The sequence below is a fragment of the Rhipicephalus microplus genome, chromosome 6 (genome assembly GCF_043290135.1).
Source record: "Rhipicephalus microplus isolate Deutch F79 chromosome 6, USDA_Rmic, whole genome shotgun sequence".
In the NCBI taxonomy this organism is placed as follows: domain Eukaryota; kingdom Metazoa; phylum Arthropoda; class Arachnida; order Ixodida; family Ixodidae; genus Rhipicephalus; species Rhipicephalus microplus.
In genome coordinates, this window is record NC_134705.1 from 76047602 (window position 1) to 76071305 (window position 23704).

Below are 23704 nucleotides of genomic sequence, written 5' to 3' on the forward strand. Positions count from 1 at the left end.
GTCGAAAGAGGGCATTCGCCGAATATTCTGAGCAGCGTGGTGACGACGACAATAACGTGGCACGTGGTCAACAATGCCACAAGCAAAACATTTCGGACGGTTGTCGTAGGTCGGCCATTGGTCAGAGTAGACTCCGACTTGCGGCTGGGCGGCAGAAAACTGCGGCCGAGGTGGCATCGGCATAGGCGGCGGTGAATAGGTCGGCGGCGGAAAGGGTGGCGGCGAATACATAGGCGCTGGCTGGAACGCAGGCTGTCGAGGTCGAGCAACGGCCTCGGCATACGTGAAAGGTGCGGCGTCTGGCGGCGGTTCACGGGCGGAAGGAAGAACTTGTGCGACTTGGTCTTGAATGAAGTCGCGGAGTGTAGACGTCAATCTGCGTGGTTGATCAGGTACGCAGGACATCAAAGAGATCTCACGAGCGACCTCAGCGCGGATGAAGTCTTGGATTATCGAGAGAAGAGTGGCATGGTCTTCTCCTATGTCAAGGGTGGACAGGCTGGACAAACAGTCGTCGAGCACCGAGGGACGTCGGGTGGAAAGCCGTTGCCTGCACAACTCGTTAAAACTCTGGCATAACTCGGTCAGTTCTAGGATAGTGAGAGGACTCTTAGAAAGCAACATTTGAAAAGCGTCATCCTGAATGCCCTTCATGATGTGCTTGATCTTCAGCTTTTCGGACATCGACTCGTTGACTCACTTCTAAAGGTCCAGAACGTCGTTATTATAGCTTGTTAAATTCTCACCAAGCTTCTGGGACCGAATATGCAAGCGTTGTTCGGCATGGCGTTTGCGTACCTCAGGCCGTCCGAAAACTTGTGTGAGGCTCGTTTTGAAGACAGAGCATGTAGGGAGTTCCGCTTCGTGGTTTTTAAACCACAGCTTGGCCACATCCGACAGGTAGAAAAAGACGTAGGACAACGTGGCGGCGTCATCCCAGTTGTTGTGAGTACTCACTCGCTCGTACATTGAAATCCAGTCGTCCACGTCCTTGTCATCTGTGCCTGAGAAAACAGGAAGATCTCGTAGACGCAGAGAACTGGCGCTGAGAGCAGTAGGCGGTGCCAGTGGAGGAGTTGGAGCGGCACTTGCGTCGGTAGGCATAATGGATCGTAAAATGCGATTCCGAAGCTTCAGGGTCATGGAAACCCAGCGGGCTCCACCACTTGTAACGGGGTTTATCTGCAGAGCAGAACGCAGAAGGTGAAGCAGTCAGCAACATCCGGCCAAGCGCAGCAAGCACGAGCTTATGCTGATGGCGATATATATATTGTAAGATGGCGTCCAGTACCCTCAAGACTCTTCTTTATTGTCTCGAGTATGTGCCCCACAACCTAAACTGGAGTGGTGATGATGAGTATGTACAGATGAAAAAGTGGAACGAGTAATGATGCTCACACTTATTTCCCTGCGCACTTGATTGGCCGACCCGGCCGAGATTTAGACGGGAAAGGTACGGCGAACAAAAGGTTTAAGGCATGAAACATGAACTACCTCGGATGCACAGTAACGACGGTCCGAGGAACCCTCGACGGGAGTGACAAGGCAATGGACAGGAGATGTTCGTTCACTAACAACGTAAGGTCCGAGAAAGCGTGACTGAAACTTTTCACACAATCCGGGTGTACGAACAGGCGTCCAAATAGTACTTCATCTCCAGGACGGAAGGTGACATCTCGACGAAAGCTGTCATATCGTTGCTTGCGGTCTAGTTTACTGGCCTCCGTGTTGAGTTGAGCACGTTGCCGTGCGCCAGCGAGCCTGGATACGAAGTTTTCTGGCGTAGTCTTGGACGTTTTTGTCGTTACATTGAAGAAAAAGGCGTCAATAGTAAATGTCGGCGCACGACCATAGACGAGGAAGAAAGGTGAATAGTCGGTGGTTCGTTGAACAGCGGTGTTGTGTGCAAACGTTACAAACGGAAAGATTTTGTCCCAGTTATTGTGGTTTGGTCCGATGTACATGGATATCATGTCGATTAGAGTCCGGTGGAATCGCTCTGTCAGGCCATTTGTCTGCGTGTCATAAGCGAATGTGGTCTTATGAACTGTGCCACAAGTTTTTAGAATTTCGTCAAGAATTGTCGACATGAAGGCCTTGCCCCTGTCACTCAACAACGTGCGAGGTGCACCATAACGCAACACAATGGCTTCTAAAAAGAAGGCGGCAACGTCTGAGGCGGAGCTAGTGCGTAGAGGAGCGGTCTCCGCGTATCGTGTGAGGTGATCGACGGCTGTGACGATCCAGCAGTGGCCCGCTGGCGTTACGTGAAGTGGTCTGACGAGGTCTATTCCGACAACGACAAAAGGTGTATCGGGACATAGAATGGGTTGTAATAATCCAGCAGGAGCAGAAGTTGGTCATTTCCGGCGTTGACACAGTGAACAAGAAGCGACATAATTAGCCACAAAAGTAGAAAGACCAGGCCAGAATAAACGGCTCCTAACGCGGTTGTAGGTCTTCTGAAATCCCAAGTGTCCAGCTGATGGATCGACGTGGAGTACTTCGATAACTTGTTTTCGCAGTGAACGGGGAAGTACTGGCTCCCACCGATGCCCATCCGCATTTTAAGTATAGCGCTGCAGGACATCGTTGTCTAGCTTGAGCTGCCGTAGCTGACGACGTAGTCTGGCATTAGGTGGAGAAGGCGAGTCATTCAAGTACCCGATGATGCGGTTACAATATGGGTCGTCACGTTGGCACGCGGCAAACTGAGCGCTGCTGTTTGAAGATAGTGGCCCAGCAACTGCCAGGGGTGATAACGTGAGTGCAGAGGAAGCTGCTTGATCACCTGAGGGGCATCGAGGATGCGTGGTTGGAGATGAAAGTGGCAAAGGGCAGCGAGAGAGAGCGTCGGCATCCTGATGTTGATTGCCAGACCTGTACACAACGTCAAAAGTGTACTCTTGCAAACGGAGTATCCAGCGACCGAGTCGCCCAGACAAATTCTTCAGCGAGGACAACCAGCATAGGGCATGGTGGTCGGTAATGACAGTGAAGTGGCGTCCATACAGATAAGGTCGAAACTTCTGGATGGCCCAAACGACAGCAAGACATTCCTGCTCTGTTATCGAGTAGTTCTGCTCTGCAGGTGTTAGTGCGCGGCTGACATACGCAACTACTTGCTCACGTAAATTGTCGTCGCGCTGGAGAAGGACGACACCGATTCCGTGGCCGCTGGCATCTGTGTGAAGGAAAGTGTGTGCGCTCTCATCGAAGTGACGGAGGATGGGGTCTGATGTCAAAGCACGTTTAAGGGCTCGGAAAGCACACTCGCACTCGTCAGTCCAAGTGAAGGCCGTTCCTGACGTCAGAAGCTTGTGTAACGGCCCCAAAATGGCAGCAAAGTGACTGATAAAGCCGCGGAAGTAAGACACCAGGCCCACGAAACTTCGCAATTGTTTTTTATTGCCCGGACGTGAAAAATTAATTACGGCAGCAGCCTTGTCGGGGTCGGGTCGAACGCCATATTTGCTGACAAGGTGACCCAATACTTAGATGCTCCTGCTGGCGAAGTGGCCATTCTTTGTATAGAGCTGAAGCCCAGCGTTCGAAATGCACGTAAGAACTTCGTCCAAACGCCTAAGGTGTTGAGGAAAAGTAGAGGAATAAATTACGATGTCGTCAAAACAGCATAAGCAGGTTTTCCACTTTAGACCACGTAAGACAGCATCTACCATGCGCTCGAATGTTGCTGGAGCGTTGCATAAGCCAAAATGCATGACGTTGAACTCGTAAAGACCATCTGGCGTGTGGCAGCTTGGGCTAGTTGGTATGGGATGATGATAGTTATAGCGCGAGAACAAAATGCCGACACAGAGACACGGACTTTCGTGTCCTTCTTGTCTCTGTGTCGGCGTTTTGTTCTCGCGCTATAACTACCATCAGGCGTTGCAAACGCTGTTTTCTTCTTGTCTTCTTCGCGCATAGGTATGTGCCAATACCCGGATTGAAGGTCAAGGCTGTAGAAATATTCTGCGCCTTGTAAGAAGTCCAGGGCATCATCTATGCGTGGCAACGAATATACATCTGTTTTCGTTATCTTATTTAGCGCTCTGTAATCAACACAAAAGCGGACAGAGTCATCCTTTTTCCGGACCAACACCACAGGAGACGACCAAGAGCTGGATGATGGTCGAATAATATCCCGTTTGCGCATGTCGGCGACGTTTTCCTCAATCATTTGACGTTCCGCCGAAGACAGACGGTGTAGGCGGCAGTGCACTATGGAGCTGCCTTCGGTTTCGATGCTGTGCTCTGCAACAGATGTGCAGTCCAAAACTTTGGAATGTACGTCGAACGAAAAGCTGCGCTTTTGGAGAAGGTCTAAGAGGTCTTTTGCTCAGCAGTGAGGTGAGGACTTATGGTAGCATTTAAAGCAGCAGTGGTTGCCTTGGTATCGGTTGTAGCAGACGAAGGCGGTGATTCTGCGTGAAGAGGAAGCAGCGAAAAAGGCTCGCTGTAAGCGAAGCAGCTCAGAGCAGTGCCCTGGGGCAGCATCACTGGCGATGAAGTTGGGTTCAAGGCGGTGACAAAGGCCTTATCATCGTTAAACCGCACAAGGCCGGGTGTAATGGTAAGCCCCGCAGGTTTGGAGGGAACTGATGGAGCAATGAACACGTCACCGTTAACAATAGTGTCCGAAGTGATCGTGAGAATTCGTTCATCTCCTGGCGAAATGAAACAATCCGCGGCAGCAACGAAACGGAAGCTGTATGGATCGACATCAGATTAACTCTCAGTAGCTGATGTATGAATTACTCGCTGACGACACGATATGAAAGCTGATGCCGAAGAAAGGAAGTCCCATCCTAAAATGACTGTTTGAGTGCAAAAAAGAAGTACAAGAAACTGAATGTGGTGAAGGATGCCGTCCATGATAACGCGGACTGTACAAAGACTTGAAGGCTGAGTAGGGACTCCATCTGCGCAACGAAGGGGAGGGCCATCATAGGGCGTCCTAACGTTTTTCAAGTGGGCACAAAAGTCTGCACGAATTACGGAAAGTGATGCGCCTGTGTCTACTAGTGCCTCTGTCTGTATACCTTCAACATACACCAATAAAACGTTTGATGGGCCGTCTGGAGGAGTTTGACGCAGTTCGAAAGATGCAGCTTTCCCTCCCGAAGCTGCACTGTTTAGTTTTCCAGTTGGTGGTCGGGAATCGAAGTAGAAGGTCGAAGGGGAGAGGAGAAACGCCGCATCGGTGAAGGTAAGCGACGACGTGAGAAACGGGAACTGCCAATGGAGGCAAAGTTCTGCGGAGACGGCGACCGGCGTGTGCTGTTCTGATACTGTCGGCAATATGGTGGTCCAGTTGGGTAGAAGTCGTCCCGTTCATAGTCACCGTAGCTTCGTCTTTCGTCTTGTTGACGACGTCGGCAAAACCTTGAAATATGGCCACGGATGCCGCAATAAAAGCAAGTCGGTCGTGTAGGGCGCCAGGTGTTAGGCTGGGAAGATGGTCGCGGTGCGAGCGAGTTGAGCGAACCATGCACATCGGGCGCTGGTAGCTGCATTGGGCTGTGCTGGGGTGCAGGTGTCCTAGCAGCAACCTGAGCATAAGTTGGCATGGCCACAGGATAAGAACTCGGAACTGGTGTGACAGTCATCGAGGCCAGGCTTTAGTGGGGCGCAGGCGTCGTTGCAGCAACGTGAGCATAACTTGGCATGGGCACGGGATCTGCGCTCGGAACTGGTGTGCCTGTGATCAAGGCCAGTTCTTCCCTCACGACTTCGCGTAAACTAGAAGCAGGTGGCATCGTTCGAATATCAAGGTGGCGAGGTGAAGCCTGTGCATGAAGTTCCTCGCGGATGATAGAGCGGATCAATGAACGCAGCTCTGCTGTATCATGACTCGAGCTGAGATCAGGCATATCAGGTTGTACCCGAGTGGTTTGAAGCTCCTCGAGGCGCTGACAGGTAGCTACAACATCGGCGAGGTTGTGGGGATTCTGCACTACAAGCGCATTAAAAGCGATTGTCGCAATGCCTTTCCGCAGGTGGCGCACGCTGTCGTTTTCCGCCATAAGGTTGTCGATGCGGCGGCAAAGGGCGAGGACATCTTCAATGTAAGGCATGTAAGACTCGCCGGGGCGTTGAAAATGTGCACCAAGCCTTTTTTGGCAATATACGAGCGCACTGACGGGTTGGCGAAAACCTGGCGGAGCTGGCGCATAAAGGCGGGCCATGTCGAAGAATTGATAGCGTGGTTTGCGACGCCGCTCAAGTAGAAAGCAACGTGGGTGAGTTTCGCAGGCTCATCCCAGTTGTTGATGGCACTCACGTGGTCATACTCCTCGAGCAAGTTTTCCAAGTCCTCACCCGGAAGTCCTGCGAACAGCGGAGGATCCTTTTGAGGGCTGGTGACCAGGTGAGAAGGGTTTCTTGGCAGTGGGAGCGGTGGCGCAGCTGTTGCGCTGGGCTGGTTGGCTTGCCACATTAGCGAACCCAGGTCGTTTAAGCGGCGGCCTTAACGGAGCTCCAGGGCTGTGTTCTAGAAGACGCAGGGATTGTCCAAGAGCGCGAGAGGACGCGGGAATCGGGCAGCACTCTCCACCACTTGTAAGATGGCGTCCAGTACCCTCAAGACTCTTCTTTATTGTCTCGAGTATGTACCCCACAACCTTACTGGAGTGGTGATGATGAGTATGTACAGATGAAAAGATGGATCGAGTAATGATGCTCACAACATATATATATATATATATATATATATATATATATGTGTGTGTGTGTGTGTGTGTGTGTGTGTATTTGTGTGGTGAGTGTAAGTGTGTTTCGAAGCTTGTTGGTTCTTCTCGTTCTTCTCTAAAAGAAGGATCAATAGCGCAATATAGGTGTTTGTTAGTCGATATGCGGGCACAAAAAATGATAACCCGGCGTAATATTCACACTATCAGTTGAAAAAGAATGAGGAGAAAGACCATGTTCACAATAAATTTTGGCTAAAAAATTATGCTTTGTCGAACTACACAAGCTTGAAAATTCATTCACTTTAAGTTGTTCCTCATAGCGGGCCTCTTATCGCGCTACTTTTCATTCTGATTACTCCGTAAATACGGAGACGAGTGGATGTGTTCGCTGTTGGCATTGTTTTTATGATATTGGCTTTTTGAAATTGGCTCTCAGCTTAGCTAATGACTACGAAGATGAACCAGCACATTTCAGCAGCTCCCATTAGCTTCCAGGCGACACCTAGTCAAAAGTCCGCGAAGAACTTAAAGTGCGATTCGCAGTGTAGAACTGGGTTGCAGCTTCGATGCCAGCTAGAATGAAACAGCCAAATTATCAACCTCTGTCACCAGGGATGCCGCGTATTCCATGTCAAACTATTCATTAGGTAGAATTGAACTATTCAATACATTTTCAACAGAAAATATCCCTCCCGACTGTTCTTAGCAGATGAAGGGAAGCGTTTCTCGATTGTTCTCGGAAGCGTATACTATGTGTGCTGGAGCTTCTTCGCGATGTTTATATAAGTACTCTGCTCACTACTTATTGTTCTCGTTCGTAGGGTCTTTTTCAATCGATGGCTGATCCCACATGGTTTGTTGCGCCATGTAACGATGGTACAGCCAATATAAAACCATCCTAATCGAAAAACACAACAAATTATGAAAGCAGAAAATCATGTGTCATATTGACTCGCAGGTGGAGACACCGGAACGTACAGTGACTAGCAACTCACTTTCCGCAAGGTCAGGGACCATTGAGATCCCTGTGCGCGTTTTCCACTTCCTCAACTTATACATACTCGACCGCACTCAGCGCGTTTCAGGATGCTTCAAACGGCGTCACTTCCTATGCACGGGGCACGTTTGGTCACTTCTGAATTATAACTTCAAACCGCAATGTGTGGTTGTGGAGGGCATTGCTCATTACCTAATTCGTAATAGCAATGCCCCGCTTTATGTGACGCAGAGATTAACAAACAAGACTAGGAGAACCTCCTAAACAGCGGTGACCTCACGATTTAACTTCGGCCTGTCGAAAGGGCGTGTGAGATGGAGGGGGCCACAGTCTTTTGATCCCTACGTGGTAGGAGCCCACGTCTAGAACGAATTTTTCCCAAAAGGGGGCGTCACATTTCAGATCCTCAGGACCTCAATAAAGTTCTCTGTTGGTCTGTATGGTGCCGAATTTTGGTGTATGGCGTGCTTTGTTGCCTTGTCTATCGCGAGACTGTGTTGGGTTTGTATTGTGCAGAAGTGACATTGTAGTGCTACTGCGATGTATTCACAGTATCAACGTGGTAACATTAAAAAGCTGTTTTTGAAAAATTCTGGCATCAGTGCCGCTACCCATGGTTGTGAGCGAAAATTCGAGACAGATACAAAGGAAGTAATTGCAAAAAACTTCTCCCGGCTTGCAATAAACGTGCAGAATCGCTACACCGAAAGACGGAAGACCGGCTGGTATAGTCTTTTTCAAACAAACTTGAAGCAACTACAAGAGCACATGCAGGGGAAGCATGGCAACCACAGCGCTCTCCTAACGTAATATGGGCACTTTATTCATGCTGTGGCTGAGTACAGTGAAGAATCATGCCTAAGGCTTTTGTAATCGGTTGGACCATTGAACAACTCACTCATTACGCAATTCGCACTGTGTGACACCTGGCTAATAGTTCACTGTTCTAAACCACTTTATTCCACATGTTAACGCCATTTTATATGCGAAGCATTTCTTAGCAAACTTCAGCAACTGTAGCGTGTCTATCTATCTATCTATCTATCTATCTATCTATCTATCTATCTATCTATCTATCTATCTATCTATCTATCTATCTATCTATCTATCTATCTATCTATCTATTTATCTATCTATCTATCTATCTATCTATCTATCTATCTATCTATCTATCTATCTATCTATCTATCTGTCTATCTGTCTATCTATCTATCTATCTATCTATCTATTTATCTATCTATCTATCGTCTATCTATCTATCTATCTATCTATCTATCTATCTATATATCTATCTATCTATCTATCTATCTATCTATCTATCTATCTATCTATCTATCTATCTAACTATCTATCTATCTATCTATCTATCTATCTATTTATCTGTTTGTCTGTCTGTCTGTCTATCTATCTATCTATCTATCTATCTATCTATCTATCCGCTTACGTTTGGGTTCCCTCGTAGTCACTCCCTTAACTTGGCGTCAACCAAAATTAGCGTGGGACGGTAAGATGGCTTGTCGAATATGACGCGCTGGTCAAGACATGAATAATGTCACGACCCCGTCACGTACGTCGTAAAACACTTCTCTTCAGACAGTGGCCCATACTCACGGGCGAGTATGTGACGCTGGTAACCGGGTACATGCCACAGATGATTGACACTGGGCTGCTTCGCAGAGGACCCGTGTTAAGTTCTCACTCTGTTCTCAATGTTTTGTATTTAATTAGTTTTTTCTTTATTTTTGGGATAGTGGTTATGAACAGTGGTGGTGGCGGACAACTGCGGTGCCAGAATTGACTGTTGCTGTCATCTCATAACAACTTTCGCTGTTGAAAACGTTAGTTTCAACATGAATGAAACTCAAGCCCTCGGTGAAGCCAGCAGGTGTTCTCCTACAAAGCGACGCGCATCGTTTGAAGCAGCGTAAAAGAAAACGCCCTTTAGTAAAGTGGGGCAACACGAGGAATCTTCTTACGCACATAATGTTAAGGGACAGAATTCTTTTCAATCGCTTGTAATATGCTGAAAGAGGTCCTACCAACACGATGTAGCGATATACTTTAATCATGCTCTAACGTTTGGTAAAAGGCTCTAGGGGTGCTGTAGGTTCGCGTAAAAAGGTCGTTGTAATACTTTCCATTGGTTGGAACTCCCCACTTGGTCACCAGCTGTCTCCTGGAACGCACAGAAACCGTGCTTTATAAAAAAGGTATAATTTAGCGAGCCGCCAGTCAGAATAGCAGGACGATGCAGTTTTGCTTGACTTTCCCAGTAACGACGACGGCGAAGTCCTTGTGGTGCACATGCGTTTCAGAGTTTCGTTTTAGGAGTGACTCTATGTTTCTATAAGCTTCCTCAATAGACGCAAGTCTTCCTTTCTTGAAAAAAACTGCATTGCTTTGAGCTGTCGTTAGCTGGAATAGAAAAGTTTGCCCTTAGAACTGTACAAGCATTTCTTGAGTGTGGCGTATTTTGCATGTGTTTGCAGTAACAGAAATTTTCAACATTTCTACGAAAAACCACCAGGCCTACTCGGAACGCGCCGCACAGTCACAGTGAAACCTAGCACAGCGAACAGTGGCATTGCTTGAGCCTTTTTTAACAATAATTGGGTAACTACTACAAAAACACTTTCCGGGAACCCACTGCGTTATAAATATGATAACTTTCTGCAATAGGGCAGCATTCACCAATCCCTTTTTTGTCATTTTTTGGGGAAGCTTGGTGCACGCTACACAATAGGATTATATTTATGCAATGTTTTGATGCTGCTGCTGAGGAATTTGAAGAGTTATGGCTCAAGGTTTTGTAATGTGTCGAGCATTCACTGACCCAGTGGGTACCCAATTCACATTGTATGACGCCTGGTTCTTCCTTTGCTGTTTAGAAATGCTTTATTAGCCAGATCAATGCGATTGCTTTCTGGAAAAGAAGCCTGCCTTCGGTCAGCGCACAACATGGTTTCAAGCACCAGCGTGGATCTTGAAGATTTTGCTTCAGCATCTTTTGTTCTAATTTTCTGTAAAATTCCTAGCCTATATAAATTTAAGCGTGATGATTTTGGACGTTATACGGATTAAATTGCCAATGCCCAAAATACACTCGAGAGGTATGAAGGTTTACGTTACAGAGGTGCCCATGTCTGATCTCACAAAACTGTTATTTTACATTCTGAGGGGACCAAACGCCAAGCCTTACTTGAATAATATCCCACTGCTAAAATCCAATTTTTACCAAATCTTTATTCGGGAGAACGATGGTGAATATTTCCAGTAAAATTATGTCAGGATTCGAAACGTATTACAATTATTTATTCAGCGCCTCTTCTGAGAACCAAAATTAAGATCTGGTGACGCAGTTATTGTCATTTGTGACTCCTCTAACTGATGGCGAATGTGGGTCTAATCGCTATACAAGAAATATAAATCCCTATATAAAAATTAGAACTTTCCATTGAGCAGTTAGCATTGTGGAAAACCCCAAGACTTGATGGAATATCCGGCGAGTTTTACAAAACATAGAAATCAATACTTTGCCCTGTACTGCTCAATATTTTCAAGCTGAAACTCAGTCTGAAGACGTTTCTTCAATGTTTCGCTAAAAGCCTTAATGTTTATATCTCAAAATACTCAGATAGAAAAAAAATTCATCATGTTGATGGCTACAGACCAATTATATTGTTCAACGTTGACTACAAAATTTTTGCAAAGGTACTAAATAGACTTCAATTTGCAATGTCAAATTTTTTGATGCCCATCAGACCTGTGGTCTAAAACATCGCTCAATACAGACCAACATACATATTGCACACACAGTATTGGAACATTGTTCACTCTCATAAGAAGAACTGGCGATACTACAAGTAGACGCAGTGAAAGCCTTTGATCGGGTTCACTGTTATTTTCTGTTTTCTGTTTAAGAGTATGCTCACTTTGCCTACACTATATTTAAAAGTGTGATACTGTGTTACACTAAATGTTTAACGTGTTTAATTGTTAATGGCTACCTTTGAAAGCCCATGTTCCTTAACTGGTCGGTGAAAGAAGGCTGTCTGTTAACGTGAATTCTTTTCGCTCTTTACTTGAAGCCACTGTGCTCAAGTGTAATTAAATCTAGTAACATCTGTGGATTCAGCTCTTATGGGGATAAGGCAAAGGTATTGGCGTATGCGGATAACCTAGCATTCTTTGGAACAGGTCTTTCTATTATAAAAGTTATGGTGTCAACAATTGGAAAATTCGAAAAAATTTCGAAGGCGCGAAATATCTTTTCTAAAAACTACGGATTGTGGTTTGGCCCATGAACTTGTTAACCAACCCATACAGTTAGGACATTGAATGGTCTAGAGTTCACCCTAAAAATAGCTAAGCATTCCATTAGATGCTTTTCGATCAAGTGAACATTATTGGAAATAACGTGTATTCCTCCACCCAAAATAGCTATGCCCAGACGTTTATTTCTCATGTTCTCTCATATGTGGGGCTTAACGCCCCAAAACCACCATTAGATTATGAGTGACGCAAACCTCATAACCTCTCTATGTTTTCTATCTTTGCCAGAGCTAATTCAGGCAAAGTCTTTCTAGCAACAAAAATATTCCGTGTACTGCAAATGATTTGTCGTATGAGAGTTCATATACAGAAATTTCCCCGTATGTTGACTAAGTTAATTTGGTGATTAACTTTTGAACCAATGAGGTGAGCCATGTTTTCATACCTGTTTGTGCAGGTGGTATTGGGTTTGTACACGCCTTTATTCCTTCTTCCTTCCTTCCTCCTCCTTTTTATTAAACAGGTGGTGTGGCGTTTTTACTATCTTCGTGAATTGGCTCATCCACTGCTTTGAACATTCTTGCAAGTGAATTTCGTATATCTTCTTGCAAATTTAGTTGTATCTATAAATTTTTCATCGCCTCCCTATCCCCAAGGGTTCATGCGAGAAGTATACCAACTAGTACATTTTCTGACAGCCAGACTCTCCAATAAGTATTTGTTCTCTAGCTCAACAACAGATCTATATTGTGCTGTGTTGTAACTGGTATTTCCGACCCCCCTTTACCGCTCACTATATGTAGGATTGTCTGCTCATGACATGATTCTAAGTGTAACGAAAATTCCTATTTCATCATTAACCAAGAATTTTTTTCACAAAGCGCACACGAAAACAATTCGAATAAAAGCCTGCTTAAACCCCGATGGCATCTTTGTATCATCAATTACTAACCGCCTCTGTGATGTTCAAGAAACAATTGAACATAGATGTGTGCGTGTATGCATTTGATCCACTATTTCTCGTTTGAATAATGTGTATTTTTATAATTATAGCTGTGTGAATGACCCCAATACTAGCTTTCAGCTAAGGGTTCGCAAACACTGTTTGCAAACAAATTGTACTTATTTTATGTGAATAATACTTCAAAGCCTAATTAACGTTGATTTAATAGTTGTAAAAACGCCATCCTCTTATGGGATAATATATTATTCGTTATTGTGTACCACCCAAATGCTTTTATATTCCAGTTTACATGCTGTTATTAATGGGCATGCATTGTTTATGGAAAGTTCGCATGTTCTACAGGCATGTGGTACCAATGGTGTCTTCGCGGTGCCACTTTGTATGAATGACTGCACAGATAAGAGACTTTTCTGACCAACTGCAGTTTCAGCCGGGCGGGTATACAAAGTCCATGAGGTGTGCGCCTCAACTGACCCTTTAGACGTTGTGTTGCATGGAATTGGCTTTTTAATGCCCATTGTAAATTTGTCAAAGCGGCCTTATGTATGGTGTACGCTATGTATATACGTAAACTGCATGGGTAATAAACGTCATGTATGAGAAACGAAGCACCACCCTATCGGAAAAATTGACATGGTGGATACTAGAAAATGTTTTGGGTGTAGTGGAAAAAATAGTGGGCATGGTGGAAATTATGATGGATGTGTTGGGAGGTAGTGGAAATTATGGTGGATATGCCGGGACATACTGGGTGGTATGGTGTACAGAAGATGGGTAAAGTGGAAATGATAGTGGAAAGCAGAAGCTAGATAGTGGGCAGTCATGGGACACTCTGCCCATCATTCCGATAATGCTGGGAAGCCCTAAGCATATGGTGAGTGGTGCTTATTATGGTGGGCCACATGGTGTACCAAGCTGAGAAACTCTTCCCACCATTGCGATAATGCTGGGAAACAGTAAGCAGACGATTGGTGGGCTCATAACGGCGGGCAATTTATATAGCGTACGAAGCTGGGATCTGTACACTACATGTTTTACCACCATGATTTCCAACAAAGGTTAGGCCTATCGAACGAGCCCATACAATTGTGTTATCCGTGCTTCTGGGTTTCTGAATACACAATTTCGACGATAAAAATGAAAATACAGCGCAGTCATGGCATCAATTACCCTAAATGAAGCATTTTTCATTGTGTATGGTGTCCGCGCAAGAAGCAAGAAACATCGATGCGACGCAATTCAAGCACTCCCAGAGAACGTACGTCTCCCCTCGCCGACAGCCGCCGGTCGCAATCGCCGACACTTCTCCAACTTTTATGCGAGAACTCAGACGTGGCAATTCGTATGCTCGGGGAACCAACATGATAGCGTAATGTTTCCGGCACACTGCATTTGTTTTGGCCAAGCCGTTATGTAGCTGTTGCTATAGTGAAAGAGCTACAGCATTGAGCTGGCACGACCACCCTCTACGTTGCGCGAAAAGCATCCCAATACTCAATCAAATAAATCAGGTTGGCGTATCTATGGAATGAGCCTACAAGCGTCATAAAGCGTGAGGAGATGTCGGCCTTTGGAACGAGCGCAAAACGGATATTAAACTTGGCAGACACCGCCGGTAAACTGTAGCTCCTCCCCAGTACACTTTGTGTTTTTTTCTTGCAGCTGTGAATTGTAAAAAAAAATAGCACTGGCGCCATTAACACAGTGGCAATCGTTGCAGGCAGCAGTTGCTTGTGTTTAATAAATGTGCAAATTTTAGTAGCAGGTGCAGATGTCGTCTATGTCGAATACACGACAAACATCTGTTGAACTGTAAGTTTGTATGTCAACTAACTATTTAACGCACAACGCACAACCAACCTCATGTTGGTATGGTGCAGTGGTTAGTGTCTCCAAATGAGAATCCGCAGGTTGCACGTTCAACCCTCCGTGGCACCTTTTCTTTACGGGACGGGTGTTTTTTTATATCGTTTCTTATACAATTCTTTTTTATTTTTGTGGCAGCTCGTCACGGTGATTTTGACGCCATTTCGCGCTCAAGCGTTGCCGGCACTGCAGCACCCACCATATCCCACCATGAGCCATGGTGGACGTTTCCCACCATTCACCCACTACATTGATCCACTATAATGGTGGGTGATGATTTACACCATGCCCACCATTCGTTTTTTTTCTGTTAGGGCAGTGAGGATCTGTGGAAGAACACTGGAGTGGCGCGCAAGAAACCCGGGTTCAAATCGCAATAGGTCCTCGATGGTCTTGTTCAATTAAAATTTTTATTACAATGCCATTGAAAAAACTTCCACCATAAAAATTGGGGATTCCACTATCCACCATGGTGGTAGATTTTGGTGGTGGAAGTGTTGGTGGCACATGGTGTTTGGTGGCGTATGGTAAAGCAGGTGGGGCATGTCACGCTCCAGCCGGCAATGTTGGAGCGCGAAGCAGCGTCAGAACCACCGTGACGAGCTGCCACTAAAGAAATAATAAAAATAATTGTATAAAAACATTGCAGAAAGCACCCGCAAAAGAAAAAGGTGCAACAGCGGGGAATCGAACCTGCCACCTACGAATCTCTAACTGAGCACACTAACCACTGCGCCACGTCACCTTTTTTTTTCTTTATTGCCTGTCTTCGGCTCACGTAAACAATACACATATTAACAGATAACTACACAACACAATCCAAAACATTGTAAAAACCTTGGCTCAAATGATGTGGCCACGCATCTGTTAAAATTTTTTTATCGTCGATAGTAATTCGACGCGCGGCAACCATTCTGGGGTGAATTCCTGCAACTTTTGTTCATCCACAAAATTTCTTATATATTCTTTGAAGTACTGGGTGGGCGCTCGTGCATCTACATCAAAGTGCATGGCTGCCATCCTGGATTTCCAAATGCTATGAAGAGCCATAAGCATTATCATATCATATGGGGTACCATCGTCACTTTGTATTTGCAAGTAGCGGATGCCATATGCATCAATGGGGAAGTCTTTTTTGATCGTGCGCTGGAGCACGTCCCAAAGAAAGATAGCATCCCAGCAGTCAGTGAATACATGCTCAATTGTCTCCTCCTTTCTGCATATTATGCAATGCGTGCCCCAAGGAACGTAAAACCCCTTTGCAGCCATCCAGGTTTTGACGGTCAGCGTACCGGTATGTAATTTAAAAAAGAAATTCTTAGCACCCGGCGATATTTTCATCGCCTTGACGCGCTTTAGTACAGTGTGGCCATGGCATACATTGTAAAGGGACCGATACAAAGGCACTGGTAAAAACACATCACATAGGTCCTTGTACAACTTTCTACGTCAGACTTGACCCAAGTATTCAAGTGAAAACCGCACTGACAGAAACCTACAAGAAAGTACAACTTCGCGGAGAAAGCCATAAACACCACCAGGTACGCTGCAGGTTGATACAACCATGTTAGCGTTCCTTCGCACTGTCAAATTCGCCTGGGGCAACACTTGACTGCGCCACGTCACCGGATGGCAACGTGGGTGTAAAAAAGTAGCCAACTCACAAAGTCACTGTATAACTTCAGTTCTGCTTGTCGCTTACTCGGGAGGGACGGGATCTGCACCTGCTACTAAAATTTGCACATTTGATAAACACGAACAACTGCTGCCTGTGATGATTGCCACTGGAATAATGGCAACATAGCTATGTTTTAGTTACAATTTACAACCACAAAGAAAAAAAACAACTTAGTGGACTGAGGAGCAGGTGGAGTATATTGGTGGTTACTGCCAAGATTAATATCCGTTTTTCGCTCCTTCTAAAGGACAATATCAGTTCAGGCTTTATGACGCTTCTATGCTCATTCGATAGATATGCCCACACAATTGATTTTGATGTTTTTTGTGCAACGCACACCGCAGTCGTGCCAGCACACAGCTGTTGCTCTGTCGCTAGGAACAACTACATAACGGCTCGTCCAAAACGAATTCAATGCGCCAGAAACATCACGCTATCATGTTGGTTCAGTAAGCACACAAATTGACGTGTCTATTTTCTCGCATAAGTGCCAGTGAAGTGCCGGTGAGTTCAACCGGCGGCTGTCGGTGAGGGGAGGCGTACATTTGGTGGAAGTGCTGCAAGCGCGTTGCATCGATGTTTGTCGCTTCTTGCGCGGACACCGTACGCAATAAAAAAGGCTTTATTTAGGCAAAATGATGCCACAGCTGTGCTGTATTGTCGTTTTTACTCGTCAAAATTGTGTCTTTAAAAACCTAGAAGCGCCAATAACTCTTGTACGGGCTTGGTCGGTATGACTAACCTTTGGTGGAAATTATGGTTGTAGAAAAGCAAGGTGAAAGTCAAATTCGGTAGGGCTCATCTCGAAGCGCGTCGAAAGTGAAAGTTTATGCATATTCGCACGCACTATGTAAACCTAAAGGTACGGCTTAAACAATAAAGTGTGCAAGAATTACCAGAGTTGCGTTTTTAGCGTGGCGACATCAAGTGACCGCTGTGTTCAGCTCTAACATTGAAAGGGGCAATCGCAAACTGGGGCCCAATTATTTGTCGACAACTGTGCGCCGATGTAAAACATTTATTGTCATGTTCACAGTGACACCTCTAGTCTTCTAAACATTTCAACAAAGAAACACATCGCGGATGTCAAACTGATTTAAGTAGGTGCGCGAAGTGTAAACATATTCTCGGCCGCATATTCTACGCTCCACAAAAACAAGAGCGTTGATGACACCACAGGAATAAAAATCAAACGTGCTAGAAGGCATTATGAGCAGCGTTGGTTTCTTTTGACAGTAAACATATATCTCGCCCCGGCATGGTGGTCTAGTGGCTAAGGTACTCGGCTGCTGACCGCTTCCGCAGGTCGCGGGATCAAATCCCGGCTGTGGCGGCTGCATTTCCGATGGAGGCGGAAATGTTGTAGGCCTGTGTACTCAGATTTGGGTGCACGTTAAAGAACCCCAGGTGGTCAAAATTTCCGGAGCCCTCCACTACGGCGTCTCTCATAATCAAATAGTGGTTTTAGGACGTTAAACCCCACAAATCAATCATCAATCAGTAAACATATATCTCTGCGCATACAAAACTGAAACACCACAAATAAGTGATTTCACATACTGTTTTTTCATCATGCTACCATCATCCACCAACCTTTCATTATGCCACTGTCATCCACCTTGCTCACCAAGCCTTCCACCAAACACGCTTTGCCTCGCCACCATGAGCCGGCATTTTCCACCTTCACCACCATTGGCTCGCCATCACCACCATCATCTGCCACCATTTTTTTCACTCTAGCCGTCATCAGCCGGCATTTTTCACCATCACCGCCATTGGGTCGCCACCACCACCCCCACCTGCCATCATTTTTTCCACTGTCGCCACCATCAGTCATTATGCCCACTACAGTTTCCACGATATCTACAAATATTTCCACCATAACCACTATTCTTTCTACCATATCCACCAACAATTCCAGCATCCATCAACCCAGGATTTTCAATAGGGAAGCTATATTAGTTATGGACACTGGCACCGACGGAAAACTGCGACGCACGCGACCGTTGTTATGATCTCATAAAAGATTTTGTTGTACAACTTCTAACAGCCACTATTCATTCTTGGCTCCAGATATCGCCCTTTCGTAAAATGGACAACTTTGACCAGGGGACTCCTTTTAACGTCACCAAAGTTCGACTATGACTACGGGCCAAGACACTTAAAACATTAGAAAATAAGCTTCGGATGCAGCGGGCATCCCGAAAACAGTTGTTCTACAAATATTTTGGCAATGGTAGTGCAAAATTCACCTATTATTGGAACAATGCTGGTATGTTCCGTAGAATATATCAGATTTGCCGTCAACGTGACCTGCAATGAAAGACTGATATCCACATTTCGATGCAGTAGTCTTCTCAGCGATGGCAAAGCATTGTTTTCGATAGACGCAGCTTTATTTCACGCACCAGTTTGCTAACGACGTTTCTTTTTTTGTTGTTGAAGAACTGTCCCAGTGGTTTAGTGGATAACAATGCTTGTGCAATATTTGTGTGCACGGGTTCAAGTAGTCCAAAAGCCTGAGCCCGGCCAGGCCAGAGGGCTGAGTTCCGGTAAGCCTAGGTCTTTTTCACTCTGGCCCGGACCAGGATTAGGCCTATATATTTAGCTGACGGACCGGGCCAGCTGAAAGCCCAGTATGAAGCCCAGGATAAGACGCTGTGCCAGTATCGCTGTGCAGCACATAGTGATGAGCCCGCAATCGGAGCATTGCGATTACCTATCCATGGAAGCAGCCTCTCGCCCAGCCTTTGAGATGCTACACTTCTGGATGGACAAGCAGTTCAAGTATACCCAGCTCGATATGCCTGAGAAAGACATATGGCTTTTCCAACTTCCGAGCACCAGAATATGAGAAGCAAGAACACCGCATTCCACTGAATACTGAGCCACCAGACAACTAGTAATTTTGTCAAGACGTCATGGGATCTGTGTATACAGGGTGTCCCACATAACTTGAGCGAAGAAGTTTAAAGTGAAAGGCTCTTAAGAGGCGAATTGAGCCAAATACATACTACTCGTACTAGCCTGTAGGTATAATCAGGCGCAATCGCGGTGATTTTAACGACATGCTCTGGGTGTGCCCCTCATTGAAGAAAAAAATGAAGAATTTTCCAAAAATTTTTTTCATTCAATGCTCACAAGTCCGGTCCTCATACACCAACTCAAGGCTATCCACAAGCCCCACGATGCGGCTGTGAGGCTAGGCCTCTTCGTCTCTACGTGGAAGCGGCCTGCGATCCTAACCCTATAAAACAGGGATGGAATACTTCAGGACCCCAATAAAGTTTTTCATCTATCCATCCAATCCCATAATAATTAATTATTAATTCCTAATTATCTGTCTTGTTAATTCTGGGCTGAAACTCAAAATATGAACACTGTGATGTAGAGTACTTTAACAAACCACCGAATAAATTGTTTCTTGTACGGTACATCTCGCGCGGTTATTTTTCCCACGTTGTAAAGAAAGCCCAAAAACGTGAAAAGAACCCGTGTGACGGACCACGAGCGCACTTCTATAGTGCTCCTATAGGCTTTTTTTACAACGCGGAAAAAATTGCCGCGCCAGACGAATCGTACAGGAAACAATTTAGTCGGTGTTTTTTCAGTGTTGATATTGTGGGTGGCCAGCCCATAACTTAACAAATAGGTATATGAAAATGAATCAATTTGCATGTGGAGAAATAAAGATTGCCTGAGTACCTACAGGCTAGTGAGAGTAGTACGCGTTTGGGTCATTTCGTCACTGAGGTGGCTTTCCTTTTCAAATTCTTGGCTTGAGTAATGAAGGACAACAATATAGTGACTGCCACATGTTTTCTGCTTTTGTTTCATTTTGCTACACTATAAAATATGCCGCAATAATTTATAGCAATATGTTGTCTCCCCATGAAACCTACAGAATGTCGCGCTGCATCTGGCCGGGCCCGGGCTTTTCTTTCTGTACGTAAACTCGGGTCCGTCGGGCTTGAATGATGTTGGCCTCAGGTTTCAGCTCTACTCTGCAATGCACTAGCATAAGCATTACAGTGTTATTTGAGAGATACATTTAAGAAACAGCAGTGCACGTAAAGTACTACACTGATACTGCTAATACCTTCTACCGCAATACTAAGCTGTAGTACTGAAGTAAGGCACTTACCCTGTAAATGCCCTTAATGATGACCTTGAATTGTCCTATTCTCAAGAGTTCCAGACGTCTTGTTACCTATAGGTGAAAGCTGGACAAAGTTATGGCCATTGAATCACGCGACAATGACGCAGTAGCGCTATAATCACCCTAATTATACACCACCAAACAACCATCACATCAAGGTGCTTGTTTGTAAGCAATGTTGGTTTGTCAGCATATCGCTTGGAGAACAATCTCTGTGAATACGAAATTTACGTGGCGCAATGATGCTTATGATCTTCATGCCAATGGGAGTAAAAAGAAACTCAAACACACAAACACAAAGACGACAATGCACACACACCCACTTAAACGCTTGCACGCGTGCACGCGAGTACAATTACACGGGAGCAGAAAACTCCATTAGTTGTCATCTACACAATCCTTGGCTTCTTTGCTCTTCACTTCGTTATCTTATGTCGAAAAAGAAATGGCTGCTACTTTCGAATCCTTCTTTCATAATCAACAGCGTCCTCTCCACAAATTGTGTATTTATTTTACTGGTGAGCGCGCGGGCGTATGACAGATGAAAAAAAAACAACCTCTGCGCTGTACGGTGGGCGGGTGTGATTATATAACCCCGAATGACAGGCCTACTGTCGATTGCTATTTAAATAGAGAGAAACATGAATATAGGTGTGTCAATTGTACTTATCTTTGTGGAGCGGCCGTAGGATTTACACCAGTTCTTTTAGCGTTAACTGTTGACTTAATTCGTATTCGCAACTTTCACGTCCTATTGGTGGCGCGACTATACATCTAACATGGCTGTCGTCCCGAAAGAGACGATAGTGGAAAGTACAGTTTCCGCGAAGACAGCAATTTTTCACACTTCGGTGGCCTTTGGACTTATTTTTGAAAAACGAGGGGAGCGCGAACATACTCTAATAAATAAATAAATGCACTGTAGCATGTAGAGAAGATAAATATGCGCAAAATTGTAAATAAGGCCCACACGTACGCTCTTCACTTTACTGGCTGTACGCAATCGCACGCAACGCTGCACAAACTGTTGCAGGTGTGAAGGTCTTCGAAGCCCTTCGCAGAGGCCTCAGATGTGTAATAATGCGATGAAAATTTTCAAGCCGGACCATTCATTTTTTTTCTAGAAGAGGAACGCATCGATCAGACCAACTAAGTGCGAGAACTGGAAACCTGGAAGTTGCTGTATTCGTGCAGAAAAAGGGCGCTGCATAGATTTACTGGTGTTGATTATTTGCTTGATAAATTGAACCCTCTTGACCCTTGATAACTTTTTGGGGTGCTAGTTTGAATGGGACGCTTAATTTCCTCCCGGCGTACATAGGCTGTGAGCATCGAGGCTTGCAGTGAAATCAGTCGGCTTTTTCTTTTGGGGGCGAAGCTCTCTAAGCCATGGGTCATGCGTACGCAATAAATGTAATTGGCGTATAGTGGTAGTAGGTAGTCACCTCCTCGGCCGGACTAGAGGAGCGGCACGCGCACACCCTTTTCAATTGAGGAGGAAACCAGCGCAATTCAATCATAAATAGAAAGATAGTTGTTTCTGTTAAAATACCTTACAAAGACGAGTATTAAGAACTTAATCTCCAATAAAATTAGCCTTGACTTTGATGCTTACTAAAAAAAAACTAGTATCAGAAGGACGCACTTTGAGCACTATTTGAGCAGAAAGGGTTGCCAGGTTAAAATTCCTTGGCCTAACCTCTGTGTTTTTAGCAAGGTTTAGCGAGGGTTGGGCCGCAGTGCCATGAATATAGGGAACTAGTATATATCCGTGAACTAGAGGCGGTGAAATGTGGGAAGTAGACACGAAGCGTAGACTTTAGGAAGGTGCGCGAGTGCCACCCCTCGTTTAGTCCTTGGAATGTTCGCTGGATAGCGGTATTTGTATATGCCTAATATATGATGAAAACACGCGAGATGGCGGTATTTGGAGTGTCCACTTCATGGACGGATGGATGGATGAACGGAGAGGTACACAGAAGAACGGATGGACGCACGGATGAATAGATGGCCAGACGTACGGACGCATGAAAGGACAGATGCAGGGACGGATGCATGGTAGCTTAATAAGCGCAGAGACGGACAGATGCACGGACGAATTCACGCACGGAGAGACTGACGGACGCACAGACAGATGGACGCATGAACGGATGCACAGATGGGCGGATGGACACATGGACGGTTGCACAGACAGACGCACGGATAGACGGAAGCAAGAACAAACGCACAGAAGGACACTTCGCCCCGCACATTATCATGCACTACGTGGATATGCTGTGATTTTTTTCTTTCTACTTTCCCCGCAACTTGAGAAACTCAAAGGGTGACAGTGTTACCAAGACCATTCCCAAAGTTGAAAAACAACCACTAACACGTGAAAACAAGCCGCCACGTCTGCTGTTTGAAGTAGGTCAAAACTTCAGGAATCTCAACAGAGCTTCCGGCAGCTACCGCTCAGTGGCGGCATGATACCTGAAACTTGCGAATACTATACTCGGCGACAAATTTCTCTGGCAATGCCGCCAGAGCTACGTTAGTGTAGCTTATGCATAGAGATGCTCAAAATTAGCTAGAGGGCACTCTGGCGCTGCGATCGTTCAATGACCATGGGAATGATAGGTAGTACACAAATTTGCCTAGTCTTCGTACTTGCGGGCAGCAAATCGTACTTGCGGCTTCGTTTATTACTGGTTACAGTTTTGTTTTGAAAGAAAGAACGAACCCTTTTGAACACAAAGACTTGATTCGAAATAGTAAGCTTAAAAGAATAAGGTTGTGAAGCGCAAATGTTGAACATTTGCTAATTTATGTTTTCCTGAAAAAACAGCTCCAAGCCACACGAACACACACGAAGCCAAAAGCAGGCCAGAAGTACGAAAATTAGACGAATGTGTGTACTACCCATCATTCCCATGCTATCTGAAACGCGTTGTGTTGCAAATCCCGTAGACACTAGCGCCAGCGTTCCCCCTAGTAAGTATTGTGGAAAACTCTATGGAGCTTATGCTCAAGTGGTACTACACCAAGTAGTCCGTTTTCGTGCAACTTGGGGTTTTGTTCCACAAGCGCATCC

The 23704-nt window shown here is 45.4% G+C and overlaps 1 protein-coding gene across 9 annotated transcripts in view; it reads right to left on the minus strand.

Moving 5' to 3' along the window:
• Positions 1-9734: 9734 nt before the first annotated feature.
• LOC119167586 (uncharacterized) overlaps positions 9735-23704 on the minus strand; it is a 30995-nt gene continuing 17025 nt past the window's right edge. For 2 of the 9 annotated variants that reach the window (XM_075866081.1, XM_037419086.2), the window contains 2 exons: positions 20617-20682; positions 9735-10107 (listed from right to left, as the gene is read on the minus strand). In XM_075866081.1, the coding sequence (XP_075722196.1) occupies positions 9925-10107; positions 20617-20682 (249 nt within the window). In that variant the 3' untranslated portion in view covers positions 9735-9924. Of the gene's footprint in view, positions 10108-15185; positions 15404-18724; positions 20487-20616; positions 20683-23704 lie in introns of those variants that run through there. The other 7 variants (XR_012884178.1, XR_012884177.1, XR_012884181.1 and 4 more) reach the window with 7 other exon arrangements.